Source organism: Myxocyprinus asiaticus, chromosome 16, assembly GCF_019703515.2.
Source record: "Myxocyprinus asiaticus isolate MX2 ecotype Aquarium Trade chromosome 16, UBuf_Myxa_2, whole genome shotgun sequence".
Taxonomy (NCBI): Eukaryota; Metazoa; Chordata; class Actinopteri; order Cypriniformes; family Catostomidae; genus Myxocyprinus; species Myxocyprinus asiaticus.
Window position 1 is genome coordinate 2,383,597 of NC_059359.1, and position 22,191 is coordinate 2,405,787.

The 22,191-nt window shown below is 39.3% G+C and overlaps 1 protein-coding gene across 2 annotated transcripts in view; it reads left to right on the forward strand.

Annotated features, from left to right (window-relative positions):
• The window catches only part of LOC127453666 (tubulin polymerization-promoting protein-like), a 33,044-nt gene extending 18,882 nt beyond the window's left edge, over nt 1-14,162 (forward strand). For both annotated transcript variants that reach the window (XM_051720232.1, XM_051720231.1), the window contains exons 4-5: nt 5,285-5,438; nt 8,333-14,162. In XM_051720232.1, the coding sequence (XP_051576192.1) occupies nt 5,285-5,438; nt 8,333-8,542 (364 nt within the window). In that variant the 3' untranslated portion in view covers nt 8,543-14,162. The remainder of the gene's footprint in view (nt 1-5,284; nt 5,439-8,332) is intronic.
• The last annotated feature ends 8,029 nt before the right edge of the window (nt 14,163-22,191 follow it).

Genomic DNA, 22,191 nt, shown 5'->3' on the forward strand with positions numbered 1-22,191 from the left:
TGTTGATTGGATTGTGAAAATATGGGCATTGCATAGTGGAATGGAGGCAGATCTGAATGAGAGTTTGCAGTGGACACACACCCCTATCACCGTGCTGCGTGAGTCAGAGCCGGTTATCGGTGAAATTGAGTAGCGATCTCAACTCATTTATGATCATTTACATTTATGCATTTGGCAGACACTTTTATCCAAAGCGACTTACACAGTGCACTTATTACAGGGACAATTCCCCCGGAGCAGCCTGGAGTTACGTGCCTTGCTCAAGGACACAATGGTGATGGCTGTGGGGATTGACCCAACAACCTTCTGATTACAAGTTATGTGCTTTAGCCCACTACGCCACCACCACTCACGATCAAACTGACAACATACAACGATCAGTCAGAACATTAAAACCACCTGCCTAATATCGTGTGGGTCCCCTCGTGCCGCCGAAACAGCTCTGACCCGCTGAGGCATGGACTCCATAAGACCTCTGAAGGTGTCCTGTGGTATCTGGCACCAAGATGTTAGCAGCAGATCCTTCAAGTCCTGTAAGTTGTGAGGTGGGGCCTCCATGGATCGGACTTGTTGGTCCAGCACATCCCATAGATGCTCAATCGGATTGAGATCTTGGGAATTTGGAGGCCAGGGCAACACCTTGAACTCTTCATCATGTTCCTCAAACCATTCCTGAACTATTTGTGCAGTGTGGCAGGGTGTATTATCCTGCTGAAAGAGGCCACTGCCATCAGGGAATACCATTGCCATGAAGGGGTGTACCTGGTCTGCAACAATCTTTAGGTAGTTGGTACATGTCAAAGTAACATCCACATGAATGCCAGGACTCAAGGTGTCCCAGCAGAACATTGCCCAGAGCATCACACTGCTTCTGCCAGCCTGCCTTCTTCCTATAGTGCATCCGCTGCCATCTCTGCCCCAGGTAAACGACGCACACGCACCCGGCCGTCCACATGATCTAAAAGAAAACATGATTCATCAGACCAGGCCACCTTCTTCCATCACTCCATGGTCCAGTTCTGATGCTCACGTGCCCATTGTAGGTGCTTTCGGTGGTGGATAGGGGTCAGCATGGGCACTCAGACCAGTCTGCACCAACGCAGCCCCTTAAGCAGCAAGCTACGATGCACTGTGTGTTCTGACACCTTTCTATAATTTTCAGCAATTTGTGCTACAGTAGCTCTTCTGTGGGATCGGACCAGACGGGCTAGCTTTCGCTCCCCACGTGCATCAGTGAGCCTTGGGCAACCATGACCCTGTCGCCGATGCACCACTGCATACCGGAAACACCCCTCAAGACCTGCCATTTTGGAGATGCTCTGACGCAGTTGTCTAGCCATCACAATTTGGCCCTTGTCAAAGCCGCTCAGATCCTTACGCTTGCCCACATGAAATTCAAGAACTGACTGTTCACTTACTGCCTAATATATCCCACCCCTTGACAGGTGCCATTGTAATGATATAATAAATGTTATTCACTTCACCTGTCAGTGGTTTTAATGTTGTGACTGATCAGTGTAAATGTACGAGCACATCGCGGTCTTTGCTTATGAAGAGGCTGTAGAAGTTGAAAAACGAGTGAGTAAAAGAACCATATTTTAACATTTTACATCACAATACACTAAATATAAAGGGGGAAAAAACACTTACTCGTGCTGTGCATCCCAGGATAAATGCATTCAAAAATATAAATAAATTCCAGAGGCATCCGAAGCATTGTATTCATTAGTGATCACCTCAGCAATTCAGCAGTGAAATGTCTCGAACACAACCGCGAATTTGCCAGTATTCCTCCTCATTCGAAATGTAAATTCAAGCCAGCTGACCCGTAACCAAGGAAGTTTGGGTTAAGGAACGATAGGTTTGAAGGAAAATACACCTTGCCATCTTCACCATCATGCGATTGACGCTTCGTTCAACTCTACGCAAGGTTGTGGTATTTATAAGAAAGGGGCGGGGTTTAAGCGGACTCAATGATTGGAGAAGTCCTGCATACGTCACCAGAGAGAAGTCTGTCGTTTCACCGGAAGATCGTGTTATTACATTTTTATTAAAGATTACGAGGTAAAAAAAATAAAAAATAAAACGTATGCATAGATGAATTGTTCACAATAAGATCAATAACATGCACTTAGAAAATAGATAGGGTGAATTTTCATTTCATGCCGACTTTAATAATTTTTTTACTTCCGGATTCAGACTGTTTTGTTGTTGTTGTTGTTTTTTAGATTTCCTCCCCTTTTCTCCCCAATTTGGAATGCCCAGTTCCCAATGCGCTCTAAGTCCTCGTGGTGGCGTAGTGACTCGCCTCAATCAGGGTCATGGAGGACGAATCTCAGTTGCCTCCGCGTCTGAGACCGTCAATCCGCACATCTTATCACGTGGCTTGTTGAGCGCATTACTGCGGAGACGTAGTGTGCGTGGATGCTTCACGCTATTCTACACGTCATCCATGCACAACTCACCACGCGCCCCACCGAGAGCAAGAACCACATTATAGCGACCATGAGGAGGTTATCCTATGTGACTCTACCCTCCCTAGCAACCGGGCCAATTTGGTTGCTTAGGAGACCTGACTGGAGTCACTCAGCACGCCCTGAATTCAAACTTGCAACTCCATGGGTGGTAGTCAACATCAATACTCGCTGAGCTACCCAGACCCCGGAACCAGACTGTTTTAATCAATTATTATTATTATTATTTTTACTTTTTTTACTTCCGGAACCAGACAGTTTTAATATTGAATATCATCAAAAGGCTGAAAAATATTGAGCCCAGCCCTAACTGATATAAAATAAAAAAATAAAAAAGAATAATACAAAATTTCAATCATTATAAGAATGAATGTAAACTAGATTGGCACACATATTATGACTGTACTCTACCTTGGCCCAGACAATCTGTGCAATGGATTTAAACATGTTACAATATGTCAAACGGAGCTGAGAGCACTACACTTTTAATTGGAAGCTGAAAACATAATCAAACAAGCCAGAATGTTTAATATAGCAGGCGTACAACTTTCTGTGAGCACAGATGACACGTGGGCCTGTTTGTACCTTAAATTTTCTTGCTGATGAGTTCAAAATGAAAGCATTTTTCTCACTTAGAAACACAAAATGATGTGATTGCTCATGAGAGAGTATCTGAGTTACACAGCTGACATTAGGCAGCAGGCGACAGTCGCGCAGGAATGGGCACAGAAGTCAATTTAATTATAAAGCCGAAGAGACATGTTTACTGAAGCTTTTTGCTATGACAGCAGGTTGTCGGGGGAGACCGCAAGCTTTATGAAGTTTTGTTTAGGTGCTTTATCACCACGGCAAGGGCTGTTTGTATATGTGTTACTATGCACTGTTTTACAGTGGAAATGAAAAGTATCACAGTGTGATTAAACAGACTTGTGTTGCTTTATGGGGCAAACGTGCTCGCTGAAACAACGGAAACATCAGAGTGCTTCTGGAAATGTAGGCATTCTTTAAAGGGGTAGTTCACGCAAAAATGACAATTGTGTCATCATTTATTCATTGTCATGTCGTTCTAAAAATGACTTTCTTAGTTTTGAGAAATTTTGAAGAATGTCTTTTTGTGTTGCACGGAAGAAAGTCCTTCAAGCATCATGAAGAGTTTGTTTGCCAAATGACATGCAATAAAAGTTATGTTTAATCAGAGTTTTTGTCCTAAGCGCAGCTGCGACGAGCGACGGGACATTCTGTTAATCGCTTGGTAACTCTCTGGTTCTTCCACTTTACTTTCAGTAAGTGAAACCTCCAAAGAACTGCGGTTGCCTGTTCTCTCTGTCTGACTGTAGCATCTGGGTGTGTATGTATAGCTACCTTCAGCCACCTACATCTCTCTGTTTGATTGAGGACTCTGGTTTAAAAAAATAAATAAGGCTGGGCATAGAAATGCATCTATTTTTCGACTACAAACTCTTCAGACATGTTTGTAAGTTCTGTACTCTGGTTTGTGTGCAGCTATGTTGCGTTTTCTGTTGTTAATACCGCTGCTGGTCCTGTTGGAGCGAAACAAAGCGAGTTTTTGCTTGAACGCCCCATCTCACTGTTGCTCTCGTGCAAAGTGCTCTAAAGCTCGCTTGCAGACTCATGAACGTGCACAGGATATCAACGGTTGGTCAAGAGTTTTACTTAATATGCTAGATTTCGGTTTGTTTCTCACTAAACCTTATCATATTCCTTCAGAACAAGACATGAGTCGCATACAATAATTCATTATACTTCTGAATTATACTTTTGTGTCCTTTTGTCACCATAAACTGCCATTGTATGACATCACCGAGCACAACATTTTTTCATAATTTCTTCCTTTGTGTTCAGAAAAAGAAAGAAAGTCATATAGGGTTATAACAACACAGGGGTGAGTAAACAATGAATATTCTCTCATTTACTCACCCTCATGCCATCCCAGATGTGTATGACTTTCTTTCTTCTGCAGAACACAATTGAAGATTTTTAGAAGAATATCTCGGCTCTGTAGGTCCTTATAATGCATGTGAATGGTGACCAGCTCTTTGAAGCTCCAAAAAGCACATAAATGCAGCATAAAAGTAATTCATTAAACTCCAGTGGTTTAATCCATGTCTTCAGAAGAGCTATGATAGGTGTGGGGAAGAAACAGATCAAAATGTCAATGCTTTTTTAAAAAGGTTCTCATCCACACCTATCATAGCTCTTCTGAAGACATGGATTAAACCACTGGAGTTCATAAGATTTGTGCACTATATATCAAGTCTTCTGAAGTCAGTATTTGAGGAACAGAGTAAAATTAACAAAGTGGCACCTTTAGACACGCTGCACCAGATTTGACGTCATTGTTTTTTGCATGTCACATGAATGATTGTGAAGCTGAAAAAAAAATTAAAATAAAAAAAGCACAACCGCAAATGAGATTTGAGAGCTTTGGCAGAGGGGAAGATATTTAGTGAACAATGACTAATATTTTGGTTTGTTTCTTACGCAAAGATTCTTCTATAGACTGTGTTTGTTATAATTTTATGGTGGTTTCTGGAGCTTGGCTGAACTCGGACATTCTGCCTAACATCCGCTTTTGTGTGTAATGGAAAAAAGAAAATGATATGGTTTGGAATGAGTAAATGTCACTCACTGGACAAAAACCGGCCAATCAGGTTTTTTTTTTTAGATGTTCTTTTTATCAGGCCTCACAGTTTTCTGCTTTGCTCTGTGTTTACATTTGATGCCACAATGTGCACTGCTAAATGTATCTTAAGTTAGTCTTTTGCTTTGTTTATTTCATTGTTTTTTAGGAACAAATCCAGCCGCACTATCACATACAGCCAGTTCAAAGAAGCTCTCGCGGAGCTCGCCAGGAAACGTTTCAAAGAGAAAAGCAGCGAGGACGCCGCACAAGAGGTTTACAAAATGATAGAAGGGAAATCGCCTGTTATATCTGGAGTTACGGTAATGTAATGGATAAACACTGATAGTATCCTATAGTAGATATAGTACAGTATCTACCCACTTTTCATTTGAAAGGATTGTTTTTAGATGTATTATTAAGTGGATGAACATCATGCCAAATGAATAATTTCATCCAGTCTTGTGTTTACGGTTAAATAATGAAAATTAATGATAATTTTTTCCTAATTTCAAACATGCTTATTGCTAGAAAGATCTCCATAAATATAGTAACTGTATGTAGTAAATATGATACTTTATAGATTGTTTTTAATTTTATACTGTAAGTAATTTTCTTTATTTCTGACATGCTTAGTGAATTAGAAAAATTGCAAAACCTCCAAAAAAATATAGTAATTATATATATTAAATATTAGATTTTTCAATGGGTCTAATAGGTAATTGTTTTTTTTTTTTTACTTATTTAGTTGTATTTATTTTAAATTCTTCCATTTTTCAATGGGTCTTATAGGTAATTTTTCTTAATTTACAACATGCTTAGTGATAGAAAATTGCAACACACCCAAAAATATAATTATTATATATAGTAAATATTTGATTTTTCAATGGGTCATATAGGTCATTTTTCTTAATTTACAACATGCTTAGTGATAGAAAATTGCAACACACCCAAAAATATAATTATTATATATAGTAAATATTTGATTTTTCAATGGGTCTTATAGGTCATTGTTAATTTATTTTAATTTTATATTTAATTTTTTAATTTATTTATTTTTCATTTTTCAATGGATCTTATAGGTAATTTTTCTTAATTTCCAACATGCTTAGTGATAGAAAAATTTCAGCACCTCAGAAAATATAGTAATTATATATAGCAAATATTAGATTTTTCAATGGGTCTTATAGGTCATTTTGTATTTTCTATCTTTATATTTTAGTTTTCTAATTTTCTTTACTTTTTTTATCTATTTTATTTATTTTTTTGTAATTTTTCAGTGGGTCTTATTGGTAATTTTTATACATTTTCAACATGCTTAGTAATAGAAAAATATAGTAATTATAGTAAATATGAGATTTTCAATGGGTCTTACAGGATATTTTTAATTTATTTATTTATTTTAAATTTGTACATTTTCCTAATTTCCAACATGCTTAGTGATAGAAAAAAATTGCAACACCTCCAAAAAATATAGTAATTATATATAGTAAATATGAGCTTTTTCAAAAGCAAAAAAAAAACAGATTTTTGATAACTTTGCAAATTTATTAAAAAGAAAAAACTGAAATATCATATTGACATCAGTATTCAGACCCTTTGCTATGACACTTGAAATTTAGCTCAGGTGCATCCCATTTCTCTGGATCATCTTTGAGATGTTTCTACACTTTGATTGGAGTCCACCTGTGGCAAATTAAATTTACTGGAAATGTCTCACAGCTGAAAATGCATATCAGAGCAAAAACCAAGCCATGAGGTTAAAGGAACTGCCTGCAGAACTCAGAGACTGGATTGTGTCGAGGCACAAATCTGGGGAAGGATACAAAAATTTCAGCTGCATTGAAGGTTCCCAAGAGCACAGTGGCCTCCATAATTCTTAAATGGAAGAAGTTTGGAACAATCAGGACTCTTCCTAGAGCTGGCCGCCCGGCCAAACTGAGCAATCGGGGATAAGGGCCTTGGTAAGAGAGGTGACCAAGAACCCGATGGTTACTCTGATTGAGCTCCAGAGATCATGTGTGGAGATGGGAGATACTTGCAGATGGACAACCATCACTGCAACACTCCACCGATCTGGGCTTTATGGCAGAGTGGCCAGACAGAAGCCTCTCCTCAGTGCAAGACACATAAAAAAGCATCTAAAGGACTCTCAGACTGTGAGAAACAAGATTCTCTGGTCTGATGAAATGAAGATTGAACTGTTTGGCCTCAATTCCAAGCATCATGTCTGGAGGAAACCAGGCACCGCTCATCACCTGCGCAATACCATCCCAACTGTGAAGCATGGTGGTGGTAGCATCATGCTGTGGGGGTGTTATTCAGCAGCAGGGACTGGGGGACTGGTCAGGGTTGAAGCAAAGCTGAACGCAGCAAAATACATAGAAATCCTTAATGAAAACCTGATCCAGAGCACTCAGAACCTCAAACTGGGCTGAAGGTTCACCTTCCAACAGGACAACGACCCTAAGCACACAGCCAAGACAACGCAAGAGTGTGTGGCCCAGCCAGAGCCCGGATTGAACCCAATCGAACATCTCTGGAGAGACCTGAAAATGGATGACGGTCCTCATCCAACCTGACAGAGCTTGAGAGGATCTGTAGAGAAGAATGGCAGAAAATCCCCAAATCCAGGTGTGCAAAGCTTGTCGCATCACACCCAAAAAGACTTGAGGCTGTAATCACTGCCAAATGTGCTTCAACTAAGTACTGAGTTAAGAGTCTGAATACTGATGTCAATGTGATATTTCAGTTTTTTCTTTTCAATAAATTTGCAAAGTTATCAAAAATCTGTTTTTTGCTTTGTAATTATGGAGTATGGAGTGTAGATTGATTGATTGAAAAATAATTGAAAGCATTTTAGCATAAGGCTGCAACATAACAAAATTTGAAATAAATGAAGGGGTCTAAATACATTCTGAACACACTGTATTTATAAAAATGTTGCAACCTTGAAAACATAGCATTACAATTTAGCAAGTTTCACCCTAAAACAAAATATGGCTTTCTAAAAACACTTTCAATTAGGAAAAAAATTAAATATATGATCAACATCAAAGTTTGGGTCTCTGAGGTTTAATGACGATTATGACAGTAATGATAAAAACTATAAACTTCACTATTTCAAATTAACATGATGAAATGTTGTCTGTGCAAATTAATTACGAAAAATGCTGATGATGTTGCATTGAGTTTCCTTCTTGTTCTCCACTCTCAGAGAGCTGTGGCTTCGCCCACCGTGTCCCGTTTGACGGACACCACCAAGTTCACCGGCTCTCACAAGGAGCGTTTCGACGAGACGGGGCGCGGGAAGGGAAAGGCGGGACGAGTGGAAATGGTGAACACATCGGGATATGTGCCTGGATACAAGCACGCAGGGTCGTACGAGAAGAAAGTACAAGGGAAACCGCCACAAAAACCCATGTGAGATAAGACAGAAGACAAACCCCCGACTCTATAAAGCAAAAATGGATTTTCTGTTTTCTTTAAAGATATGTCTTTTCCTCTGTGGTTTTGTGTTCTTCTTCCTATATTTGTGGGGGTTTTTTTAACTGGAACGCTGTTTACAACCGAACAAAGTCGTCTCCAGCTGGTACATTCCTAACAAACTGCATGTTGATGCAGTGCACCAAAACAATGATGGCAACAAAAAAGAAAAGAAAAATGACTACAGTATTGCACGCTCTACTAGTAAAGGTTTTTCTGTTGTGCTATTGAAATGAAATGCAAATATGAGCATTTGGCATTTATGTTTCATACTAGAGACATACTAAGCGTTAGTACGCAGACACTTGCGAAGAGTATTTTTCTGGCTTAAGTAAAAAACAAAAACAAATCCAAATCAAAGATATAATTTATTTGAACAGATACGTTCATAATGTTTTTTTAGGGGCCAATCATTGAAAGTGCGTAGGCACCTATTGTATTCGTTAGTGTTCAAATTATTATTATTATTCAGCCATTGAAGTCTGTGGCAGCCCATAGGAAAGTTATGAAATTTGGCACACTGATAGAGGACACTTTGAACTATAACTGACCCCAATTTGGTGTCTCTAACGCCAACGCTGTAGTGCCACCAAGTGTTCAAATTTGCACTTATGTTTACGCTCATAACTTTTGAATTGTAAGGCCTAGAATAAAAAATGTTTGTCCTTGGCTCATGTCGAGTCGAATGCACACCATGGTTTCAATTTCACCCTGACTAGATTTTACAGCATTTTGAATTTACAGAACAAAAAGTTATCAAAAGCTTTTTGATAGACCAAACTGTTCTCAAATAACGCTTCAACAAATTTGAAGGCGACCACGGCAAAATGGACTTGAGGCTGTATCTTTACAATGCTTTGGTGTATTAACACAAAACTTGGTGTATGTCATAGCCATTATGACTTCAGGGTACCTGCACAGTTTCAGAACAGCACCATCCAGAGGTCGGGAAATATTAAATTTTTTTGCTTATAACTTCTGGAATAGTTTGGCCTAAAATCATGAGACTTGTCTCTAAAGATTCCTTGGGGTATACAGAGTTGACTTATACCCAGTTTTCCTATGTCAGACATTTTGGCCATTTTGAATTTAGATGTAAAATTCTGTATTTTCCAAACGCATTGGCGTACCATTATGAAGCTCGGTATGCATCATCGACACTATGACCTGAGGGTACCTATAACGCTTTGGGCCAATGCCACCTTGTGGTCAAAAGCTGTAACGAAATGTCTAAAAATGCTTATAACGTTTTAATTAATCTCACCTATTGTCCTGTGACTGCACTCTAAAGATTCCTTGGGTCATGCCGAGTACGGTGAATTTTCCATGGTCAGCCATACTTCCTGTCCGCCATTCTGAATTTAATTGAAAACCTACTTTTTCAAACTCCTCCTAGGCCGTAAGTCCGATTTGCACGAAATTTGTCGTGTATCACCTAGAGACACTCATGACAAAATACTACTTTTCGATTGACAAAACGGTTCAAAAAGTGCACCAACGAACAACGAAGTTGCCAAAAAGCATCTAAGGCTGTATCTCTAACACTTCGCCGTATTTTCATGAAAATTTTTGTGGGTCATAATGACCACACCCTGATCTTACCATGTAAATTTGGTGACTGCGCCACCTATTGGTCAAAAGTTATAATTAATCGTATTTTAAATTCAGCAATTCTACCAATGTTTTTTATGCTGCTTTTCTTAGAGTCATAATGACTGATGTCCAGTGAATTGGCCCCGTAATTGCTGCTTGCAACTATATTTCTGCTTTGTTGTTATTAGATTGGTCTCGACTACCTAAGCCTACATGTAGATCATCCAGATTTTAAACTAAAGAAATTCTACTGATATTGCATTTCATATATTTTTTTTGACATATCTTTGATCATTAACTGAATGCAGCTGTTGGATTGATGCATAAAGAATTAACTGCTGGTGCTCAGGATTGTATATCTAGTAGTTTGGTTGATGTTTCTATCCTTCATGTCATAACTATGTATTTCTAATCCTATAATGGAATAATATGGAACACTGGCTCTGTGTTGTTTTGAGGTAATTGTGGAATGATTATTAAATATTATCTGAGAGAATCCGCCATCAGAAACGGACTTCCCTATTTGCTGTTGATAAAATGTTGCCTCAATAAAAACCCAACAACGTCAATCAAATAGGGATCATGCCCTTACAGAACACTTCTGTCTATCCTAACTAAAAGATTTGGCCGAATGTGAAAAAAACACCAATATAGTTGGTAGTTATAATGATTTTAACACAGAGAATCTGCATGCGCTGAACTCTCCCGGAAAGTTAAATTTCTGCAGATCTGTTGAAATAGTTTAGATAATTTGATAATGCTTTTAGCTACCAATAAAATTGTAGTACTCTCAGGTCCATTTTATACATTTTACCATATTTAATTTAGTTCTGCAGACCACAAAATTAACGCAGAAAATGCTATTTAATCTGCACGTTCCGTCTGGGCCAAATTAAAAGAAATGGATCAAACTCGGAAAACTAAGGTATTAAAAGGTTTTTTATATTCTGCTGTGGATTTTAGTTTGAAAACCACTGTTATTATTATCTAAAATGTTATATGAAGGCACTTTGCAGTTTTTGTTAGTACGTGCAATGTTTCTGCCAAAAGAACTATGTTTACAAGAGTCAAACTCTAGCCAAATGACATGCAGTAACTAACATAAGTGTTAAATCTGAATGAAAACATTCCTTTTACTGTACTGGTGTTCGGAATTCTTTAAAAACGCACTGACATCTGAACACAAGATTCAACTTTCAGGTTTCCCACACTTTTTGACCCATGCATTTTCATGGCTTTTCCACAAACTTTCCAGTCATTTGGATTTTTATATTCGCACAGATTCGCATATTAATCATTCAGACTGATTCACTGAAAAATAAAAGTGGCGCATAAAATATTTTAGAGCAGAGTATAACTAGAAAAATGTACAGTTGCAAGAAAAAGTATGTGAACCCTTTGGAATTAGCTGTTTTTTTTTTTTTTTGTTGCATTAATTGGTCATTAAATGTGATCTCATCTTCATCACAAGTATAGACAAACACAATGTGCTTAAGCTAACAACACACAAACAATTATAATCTGTCATGTATTTATAGAACACATCCTATTAAACATTCACAGTGCTGTGGAAAAAGTACGTGAACCCTTAGATTTAATAACTGGTCGATCCTACTTTGGCAGCAGTAACCTCAACCAAGCGTTTCCGGTAACTGCAGATTAAACCTGCACAACGTTCAGAAGAAATTCTGGATCATTCCTCCTTACAGAACTGCTTCAGCTCAGCCATATTCTCAGATGTCTGGTGTGAACGACTCTCTTGAGGTCATTCCACAGCATCTCTATTGGGTTAAGGTCTGGGCTCTGACTGGGACACTCCAAAAGATGGATTTTTTTTTATGAAGCCGTTCTGTAGTGGATTTACTTTGATGATTAGAGTCATTGTTCTGCTGCATCTCTCAACTTCTCCTGAGCTTCAGCTGGCGCACAGCAACCCTGATATTATCCTGTAGGATATCTTGATAAACTTGGGAATTCATTTCTCCCTCGATGATGGCAAGCGGTCCAGGCCCCGAAGCAGCAAAGCATCCCCAAATCATGAAGCTCCCTCCGCCGTAATTCACCGTTGGGATGATGTTTTCATGTTGGTATGCGGTGCCCTTTTTACACCATACATAGTGCTGCATGTTCTTCCCAAACAATTCAACCTTACTTTCATCAGTCCACAAAACATTTTCCCAGTAGCGTTGTGGAGGTCAAGGTGGTCATTGGCAAACTTCAGGCATGCAGCAATATTTTTGTTGGAAAGCAGCAGCTTCCTTCATAGTGTCCTGCCATGGACACCATACCTGTTTAATGTTTTCCGTATAGCAGACTCACAAACAGAGTCAGTTCCAACCAGTTCCAATGATTCCTTCAAGTCTTTATCTGTCACTCTAGGGTTGGCTGAACAGCCACTTCTAGATAGAGTACCTATAGTACTAAATCGTCTCCATTTATAGACAGTTTGTCTAAATGTGGACAGATGAATATCTAAGCTCTTCGAGATACATTTATAACCCTTTCCAGGTTTATGAAAAGCAACAGTTCTTGATTGTAAGTCTTCTTGCAAGGCATGGTCCATGTCAGCAGATACTTCTTGTGAATAGCAAACTCAGAATGATTGAGTGCTTTTTATAAGTAAAAGTAGCTCTAACCCACACCTCCAATCTCATTTAATTAATTGGATGCCAGGTTTGCCAACTCCTGACTCTAATTAGCTTTTGACATCATTAGCCTTGGGGTTCACTTACTTTTTCCAACCTACACTGGAAATGTTTGAATGATGTATTCAGTATGTACAAGAACAATACAGTAATTTGTGTGTTATTAGTAAAAACAGATTGTGTTTGTTCATTATTGTAATTTAGAAGAAGATCAAACCAGATTTTAAGACAAATGTGTTAATAAATGCAGGTAATTCTTTTTCTTGCCACTACATACTTCATTATAAAAAGTTCAGGAACACTTTACAGTAAGGTTCAATATGGTTATATTAGTTAATGCATTAAGTATCATGAACTAACACCGAACAGTAATCTTTTTCTGCATTTATTGATCTTGGTTTAATGCAAAATATACAACTGTTCAATGAGTTGATAATGCATTAATTTAATGTTAACATATATATCTTTTAATGTAATTTTTTTTTAGTATATGTATATATGCAATCAACTATTGCATTAGCTAATGTTAACGTATACAACATTTTTGTCAAGTGTTACCAGTTTTTTTAAATTTCCCATTTAACCCATTTCAATTTCCCTGATATTTCCATTTTCCAGTACTGTGTGAAAACCTTGAATTTTGTTATAGATGAAATTGTTCACTTCTATGGAGGAAACAAAGAATTCATCCAAGGGTTTAAAGGGATGAGTAAATAGTGTATATTCTTCTATAGAACATCTATTTTTCAGACATGAACAGTGGCATATGGTTCAGATCATACACGTCATGCTCACCTGTAGATTCTGCTTAGAAAGTGACTCATATTTATGACAATAAACCATAAAGTATATTTGTTGTCGTATTTTACGTATGCTTTTGATGTTGTGTGCTTAATGCCAAATACTGTTGTTAACCATCTGTTTTGAGGTCTTATTTTTTTAAATAACTTTTATTTTAATGTTCTACAGTATCCTGATATGCATGTTTTATGGTGATGATAAAACCAGTTTTAACGTGTCAGTGTTCTGTAGCAATTTATTGAATAAAAAACAAACTGCCTGGTTCTCCTTAATTTCCAATTCACCATTTCAAATGGAGACTGGGGCTAGTTGTTACACAAATGCTTGTTTTCTCTAGCAGTGGTTTTGTATGTTGCCTTCAAACACTAGTTCAAAACTATCTTAAATGAGAATATTTTTTTCTGAAATCTGTCCTTCAAATAAAAATGTCAACATTGTAATAGCAGCTTGGTAAATGATTACACTGGCATGCATTAAGCTAAAAGGCAACTATACATAATAAAGGTAGATTTAAGATTTAAAGGTATAGTCATGTTTTATATTTTGTAATTTTTTTACAACTGATATATTACAATTTGTGTTGGCAAAAGCAACCGAAGGTTCCCATTGTGACAACTTACCCCTAATAGTGTGACAACATGCCCTGCTATTGAGTCATCTGCAATAATGGTAGAAAGGTTCAATAGCCAATTTAAATGAATAATTAAATTTACAGAATTACAGAGATTGACTTAATAAATAAACCTACCCTGAGAAATATTCACTGGAGTAAAAAGTATTACAACTAGGCACATTCGTATATAATATTTAACTTGCTTATGCTTGGTCTTGTTGAGGCACAGAAAGTGTTATACACATTTTCTAATTTAATATATTTGTGTTGTGTTAATGTTTTTTTTTTTTTGGATTTTTCCCCTTTTTCTCCCAATTTGGAATGTCCAATTCCCAATGCGCTCTAAGTCCTCGTGGTCGCATAGTGATTCGCCTCAATCCAGGTGGCGGAGGACGAATCCCAGTTGCCTCCGCGTCTGAGACAGTCAACCCGTGCATCTTATCACGTGGCTTGTTGATCGCGTTGCCACGGAGACATAGCGCGTGTGGAGGCTTCACGCCATCCACCGCGGCAGCCACGCTCAATTCACCACACGCCCCACCGAGAGCGAACCACATTATAGCGACCACGAGGAGGTTACCCCATGTGACTCTACCCTCCCTAGCAACCGGGCCAATTTGGTTGCTTAGGAGACCTGGCTGGAGTCACTCGGCACGCCCTGGGATTCGAACTAGCGAACTAGCGAACTCCAGCGTATTTTACCACTGAGCTACCCAGGCCCCTGTGTTGTGTTAATGTTTACGTCCAGCAAATTCGCCTCTCGTCATTGTTATAGGATACATTATTTTTCTCCCTCTTCCCTTTTTCTCCCCAGTTTGGAATGCCCAATTCCCAATGCACTCTAAGTCCTCGTGGTGGCGTAGTGACTCGCCTCAATCCAGGTGGTGGAGGATGAATGTCAGTTGCCTCCACGTCTGAGATCGTCAATCCGTGCATCTTATCACGTGGCTTGTTGAGCACGTTACCGCGGAGACGTAGCGCGTGTGGAGGCTTCACGCTATTCTCTGCGGCATCCACGCACAACTCACCACGCGCCCCACCGAAAGCAAGAACCACATTATAGCGACCACGAGGAGGTTACCCCATGTGACTCTACCCACCCTAGCATCCGGGCCAATTTGGTTGCTTAAGAGACCTGGCTGGAGTCACTCAACACACCCTGGATTCAAACTCGTGACTCCAGGTGTGGCACTCAGCGTCTTTACTCGCTGAGCTACCCAGACCCTAAAATTTATAGGACACATATGAATAAGTTCAAGTTCCCTAATAATGTCCTCAGATGTAAAAATAAAAATAAAACATGCTGCCTTGCACAAAGACAGTATTTGATATATGAGATATGAAGAATCACTATTGACTGTCTGGTGAAAAGCAGCTGTTTAATAAATTATAAAAAACCTCTTCACTTCTACAAATTCTGATATTACTCTTAATGGCATCTCTCAGCTCATCAGAGCTTCTTCCAGCTGCTGCAGCAAATATTCATTTCTGGCAATTAAAGACCTGAAAAACAAAACAAAATTAAAATGTTGTCTTTCAAAAGAGACTCAGAGAGTCCCGAGACCCTGACACCTACTTGTAGCTTTCTCGTTGCTCATGTGCAATCTCGTTCGCTCTTTAACCATCCTGAACAGTTTGTCTCTTCCTGTTCAGCTCCTCAGGGTCAGACAGCTCTCCTTAAAACCCCCAGCAGGAACATTATCAAAGCATCCTCTTGTTTGAAAACCTTATGTGGTGAGGCAGTAATAAGGGCACTGTAAGTCACTTTGGATAAAAGTGTCTGCCAAATGCATAAATGTAAATGTAATGTAAATGCAGTAAACTCACCTCTGTCCTCCATGTTTGTCACTTTCTTCAGTCAAGAGGAGAGCAGCTTCTTTTCGGCTCTGATCAGCTGTTTCTGTAAAAAAACATTCTCCTCCAACACAGTCTTCCATCAAAAGTTGAAAAATGTTATCTTGAATAACTTTCAACATTAACTATGCAATATTCTCCGTAACATTGTTTGGGATGCAGACACACTCACTCAGTTTAAGTGTAGACTAAAGACTCATCTATTTAGCCAGGCATACACCTAATTTATTCTTCACCACACAATTAGGCTGCTTTAGTTGGGTCTGCCAGAATCAGAAACATTTCTCATAATCTATAATTCTACAATAAATTGAATGGTAGAGCCGACCAGATCCACCTCCGTTCCTGCTTGGTGTCGGACTCCACTGCTATGTGTCTCTGAGTGAAGACATTAGTCATAAGACTTACAGTTCATACAAAATCTTTGTTTAAACACTGACCCGTAACACTTACTTATTTTACTAATTTTAAACCATGACCTGCACTTCATATAAATAACTAATATTGGCATTATATTCATGCTGTTAGTCAGAGGGGAACTGGCCCCCACAGTGAGTCTGGTTTCTCCCAAGGTCATTATTCTCCATCAACCAACATCTTATGGAGTATTGTGTTCCTTGCCACAGTCGCCTTCGGCTTGCTCACTGGGGTTCTAAATACAATTATTATTTAATTATTTATTTTTATACTCAATTTACAATCATTTTTAATCAAACTACACAATGATGACTAAGACTTTATAGATACTACAGTTTAATTTTCTGTTCATGCATGATTTTCAGCTGCTTTGAAATGATGTGTGTTGTGAAACGCGCTATACAAATAAAAATTACTTTTGCATTTATGTTACATAAAATAACAAAATAAGGCCTTAAAACATCCGTGTCGCAAAATAAGTGCCACCTTGAGGTAATGTGGTAGAAATATTAATGACTTATGTATTCGGGGTCTTTGAATCTATTAGGCAAAAATGGTTAAAATTATGGTTAAAATCCCCCAACCCCTTAAACTCTAGGGGAGCACTATATTGCAAAGTAAGTTTACGTTTAAACGTTAAAGACCCTGAATACATAAGTCAGACATTTCAGGTATCATTTGAAAGCTTAGAATCTGAAATTTTCACAGAACACCATCACTTTTGCATTTATGAGAATGAGAACGCAAAACTTATTTAGAGGAAACGCAAACTATTTTGATAGAATGCAAAACTTATTGCAATGGAACGCCAACTATTGTGAGGGAATACAAACTATTGCAAGGGAATGCAAAACTTATTGCGAGGGAACGCAAAAGTTATTGTAAGGGAATGCAAATGTTATTGCATGGGGACTCAAAACAATTGCGAATGAATGCAAAACTTATTGCGAGAGAATGCAAACTAGTGCGAGGGAACGCAAAACTTATTTAGAGGAAACGCAAAATATTTTGATAGAACGCAAAACTTATTGCGAGAGAACACAAATTATTGCGAGGAAAAGCAAAACTTATTGCGAGAGAATGCAAAACTAAAGCGAGGGAAAGCAAGACTTTTTGCGGAGGGACGCAAACTATCGCGAGGACATGCAAACCATTGCAAGGAAATGCAATATGTATTGTGAGGGAACGCAAAACTTATTGCGAGGGAACACAAACTATTGCGAGGGAACGCAAAACTATTTCGAGGGAACGCAAAACTTATTGCAAGGAAATGCAAACTGTTTTGAGAGAACGCAAAACTTATTGCGAGAGAACGCAAAACTATTGCTAGGGAATGCAAACTATTGCGAGGGCACACAAAACTATTGCGAAAGAACGCAAACTATTGTGAGGGAACGCAAACTGTTCCAAGGAAACGCAAAACTTATTGCGAGGGAACGCAAACTATTGCGAGAGAACGCAAAACTAAAGCAAGGGAATGCAAAACTGATTGCGAGGGAACGCAAAACTATTGCGTGGGAATGCAAAACTTATTGCGAGGGAACGCAAAACTATTGCGAGGGAACGCAAACTATTGCGAGGGCACGCAAAACTTATTGCAAATGCACGCAAAACTATTGTGAGGGAACGCAAAACTTATTGTGAGAGAACGCAAACTATTGCGAGGGAACGCAAAACTTATTGCGAGGGCACGGCAACTATTGCGATGGCACCCAAAACTTATTGCGAGGGAACTCAAACTATTGCGAGGGAACACAAACTATTTCGAGGGAATGCAAATCTATTGCAAAGGAACACAAACTATTGTGAAGGAATGCAAACTATTGCAAAGGAACGCAAAAGTTTTTGCAAGGGAACATAAAAGTTATTGTGTGCACACAAAACTATTGCGAGAGAACGCAAACTGTTGCGAGGGAACGCAAAACTTATTCAGAGGAAACGCAAACTATTTCGATAGAATTAAAACTTATTGCGAGAGAACACAAACTATTCCAACGAAACGCAAAACTTATTGTGAGGGAACGCAAACTATTGCAAGAGAACAAAACTTATTGTGAGAGAATGCAAAACTAAAGCGAGGGAACACAAGACTTACTGCAAGGGAATGCAAAACTTATTGCTGGGGAAGGCAAACTATTGTGAGGGAATGCAAAACTTACTGCAAAGGAACGCAAAACTTATTGCGAGGGAACACAAAAATATTGCGTGGGAATGCAACCTATTGCGAGGGAATGCAAAACGTATTGCGAAGGAATGCAAACTATTGTGAGGGAACGCAAAACTTATTGCAAGGAAATGCAAACTGTTTTGAGAGAACGCAAAACTTACTGCGAGAGAACGCAAAACTATTGCTAGGGAATGCAAACTATTGCGAGGGCACGCAAAACTATTGCGAAAGAACGCAAAACTTATTGCGAGAGAACGCAAACTATTGCGAGGGAACGCAAGACTTACTGCAAGGGAATGCAAAACTTATTGCGAGGGAACACAAAACTATTGCAAAAGAATGCAAAACTTATTACGAGAGAACGCAAACTATTGCGAGAGAATGCAAAACTTATTGCGAGAGAACGCAAACTATTGTGAGGGAACGCAAACTATTCCAAGGAAACGCAAAACTTATTGCGAGGGAACGCAAACTATTGCGAGAGAATGCAAAACTTATTGCGAGATAACGCAAAACTAAAGCGAGGGAACGCAAGACTTACTGCAAGGGAATGCAAAACTGATTGCGAGGGAACGCAACCTATTGCGAGGGAATGCAAAACTTTTTGCGAGGGAACGCAAACTATTGCGAGGGAACGCAAAACTGTTGCGAGGGAACAAAAAACGTATTGCGAGGGAACGCAAAACTTATTTAGAGGGAATGCAAACTATTGCGAGGGAACGCAAACTATTGTGAGGGAGCGAAAAACTATTGCGAGGGAACGCAAACTTATTGCGAGGGAACGCAAAACTTATTTAGAGGGAATGTAAACTATTGCGAGGGAACGCAAACTTATTGCGAGGGTACGCAAACTTATTTAGAGGGAACGTAAACTATTGCGAGGGAATGAAAAACTATTGCGAGGGAACGCAAAACTATTGCGAGGGAACGCAAAACTTATTTGAGGGAACGCAAACTATTGCGAGGGAATGAAAAACTATTACGAGGGAAAACAAACTATTGCGAGGGCACACAAATCTATTGTGAAAGAATGCAAAAATTATTGTGAGTGAACGCAAACTATTGCGAGGGAACGCAAAACTTATTCGAGGAAATGCTAACTATTTTGAGAGAATGCAAAACTTATTGCAGGCGAACGCAAACTATTCCAAGGAAACGCAAAACTTATTGCAAGGGAACACAAACTATTGCGAGGAAACGCAAAACTGATTGCGAGGGAACACAAACTATTGCGAGGGAACACAAGACTTATTGCGAGGGAACACAAACTATTGCGAGGGCACGCAAAACTATTGCGAGGGAACAAAAAACGTATTACGAGGGAACGCAAACTATTGCGAGGGAACGAAAAACTATTGCGAGGGAACGCAAACTTATTGCGAGGGAACACAAACTATTGCGTGGGAACGCAACACTTATTTAGAGGGAACGTAAACTATTGCGAGGGAACACAAAACTATTGCGAGGGAACACAAGACTTATTGCGAGGGAACACAAACTATTGCGAGGGCACGCAAAACTATTGCGAGGGAACAAAAAACGTATTACGAGGGAACGCAAACTATTGCGAGGGAACGAAAAACTATTGCGAGGGAACGCAAACTTATTGCGAGGGAACACAAACTATTGCGTGGGAACGCAACACTTATTTAGAGGGAACGTAAACTATTGCGAGGGAACGCAAGACTTACTGCAAGGGAATGCAAAACTTATTGCGAGGGAACACAAAACTATTGCAAAAGAATGCAAAACTTATTACGAGAGAACGCAAACTATTGCGAGAGAATGCAAAACTTATTGCGAGAGAACGCAAACTATTGTGAGGGAACGCAAACTATTCCAAGGAAACGCAAAACTTATTGCGAGGGAACGCAAACTATTGCGAGAGAATGCAAAACTTATTGCGAGATAACGCAAAACTAAAGCGAGGGAACGCAAGACTTACTGCAAGGGAATGCAAAACTGATTGCGAGGGAACGCAACCTATTGCGAGGGAATGCAAAACTTTTTGCGAGGGAACGCAAACTATTGCGAGGGAACGCAAAACTGTTGCGAGGGAACAAAAAACGTATTGCGAGGGAACGCAAAACTTATTTAGAGGGAATGCAAACTATTGCGAGGGAACGCAAACTATTGTGAGGGAGCGAAAAACTATTGCGAGGGAACGCAAACTTATTGCGAGGGAACGCAAAACTTATTTAGAGGGAATGTAAACTATTGCGAGGGAACGCAAACTTATTGCGAGGGTACGCAAACTTATTTAGAGGGAACGTAAACTATTGCGAGGGAATGAAAAACTATTGCGAGGGAACGCAAAACTATTGCGAGGGAACGCAAAACTTATTTGAGGGAACGCAAACTATTGCGAGGGAATGAAAAACTATTACGAGGGAAAACAAACTATTGCGAGGGCACACAAATCTATTGTGAAAGAATGCAAAAATTATTGTGAGTGAACGCAAACTATTGCGAGGGAACGCAAAACTTATTCGAGGAAATGCTAACTATTTTGAGAGAATGCAAAACTTATTGCAGGCGAACGCAAACTATTCCAAGGAAACGCAAAACTTATTGCAAGGGAACACAAACTATTGCGAGGAAACGCAAAACTGATTGCGAGGGAACACAAACTATTGCGAGGGAACACAAGACTTATTGCGAGGGAACACAAACTATTGCGAGGGCACGCAAAACTATTGCGAGGGAACAAAAAACGTATTACGAGGGAACGCAAACTATTGCGAGGGAACGAAAAACTATTGCGAGGGAACGCAAACTTATTGCGAGGGAACACAAACTATTGCGTGGGAACGCAACACTTATTTAGAGGGAACGTAAACTATTGCGAGGGAACACAAAACTATTGCGAGGGAACACAAGACTTATTGCGAGGGAACACAAACTATTGCGAGGGCACGCAAAACTATTGCGAGGGAACAAAAAACGTATTACGAGGGAACGCAAACTATTGCGAGGGAACGAAAAACTATTGCGAGGGAACGCAAACTTATTGCGAGGGAACACAAACTATTGCGTGGGAACGCAACACTTATTTAGAGGGAACGTAAACTATTGCGAGGGAACACAAAACTATTGCGAGGGAACGCAAACTATTGCGAGGGAACGCAAAACTTATTTAGAGGGAACGTAAACTATTGCGAGGGAACGCAAAACTTATTTAGAGGGAACGTAAACTATTGCGAGGGAATGAAAAACTATTGTGAGGGAACGCAAAACTATTGCGAGGGAACGCAAACTATTGCGAGGGAATGCAAAACTTATTGCGAGGGAATGCAAAACTTATTGCAAGGGAATGCGAACTATTGCAAGGGAACGCAAAACTATTGCACGGGAACGCAAAACTTATTGTGAGGGAACGCAAACTATTGTCGCTGAATGCAAAACTTATTGCGAGGGAACACAAACTCTTGTCGCTGAATGCAAAACTTATTGCGAGGGAACACAAACTCTTGTCGCTGAATGCAAAACTTATTGCGAGG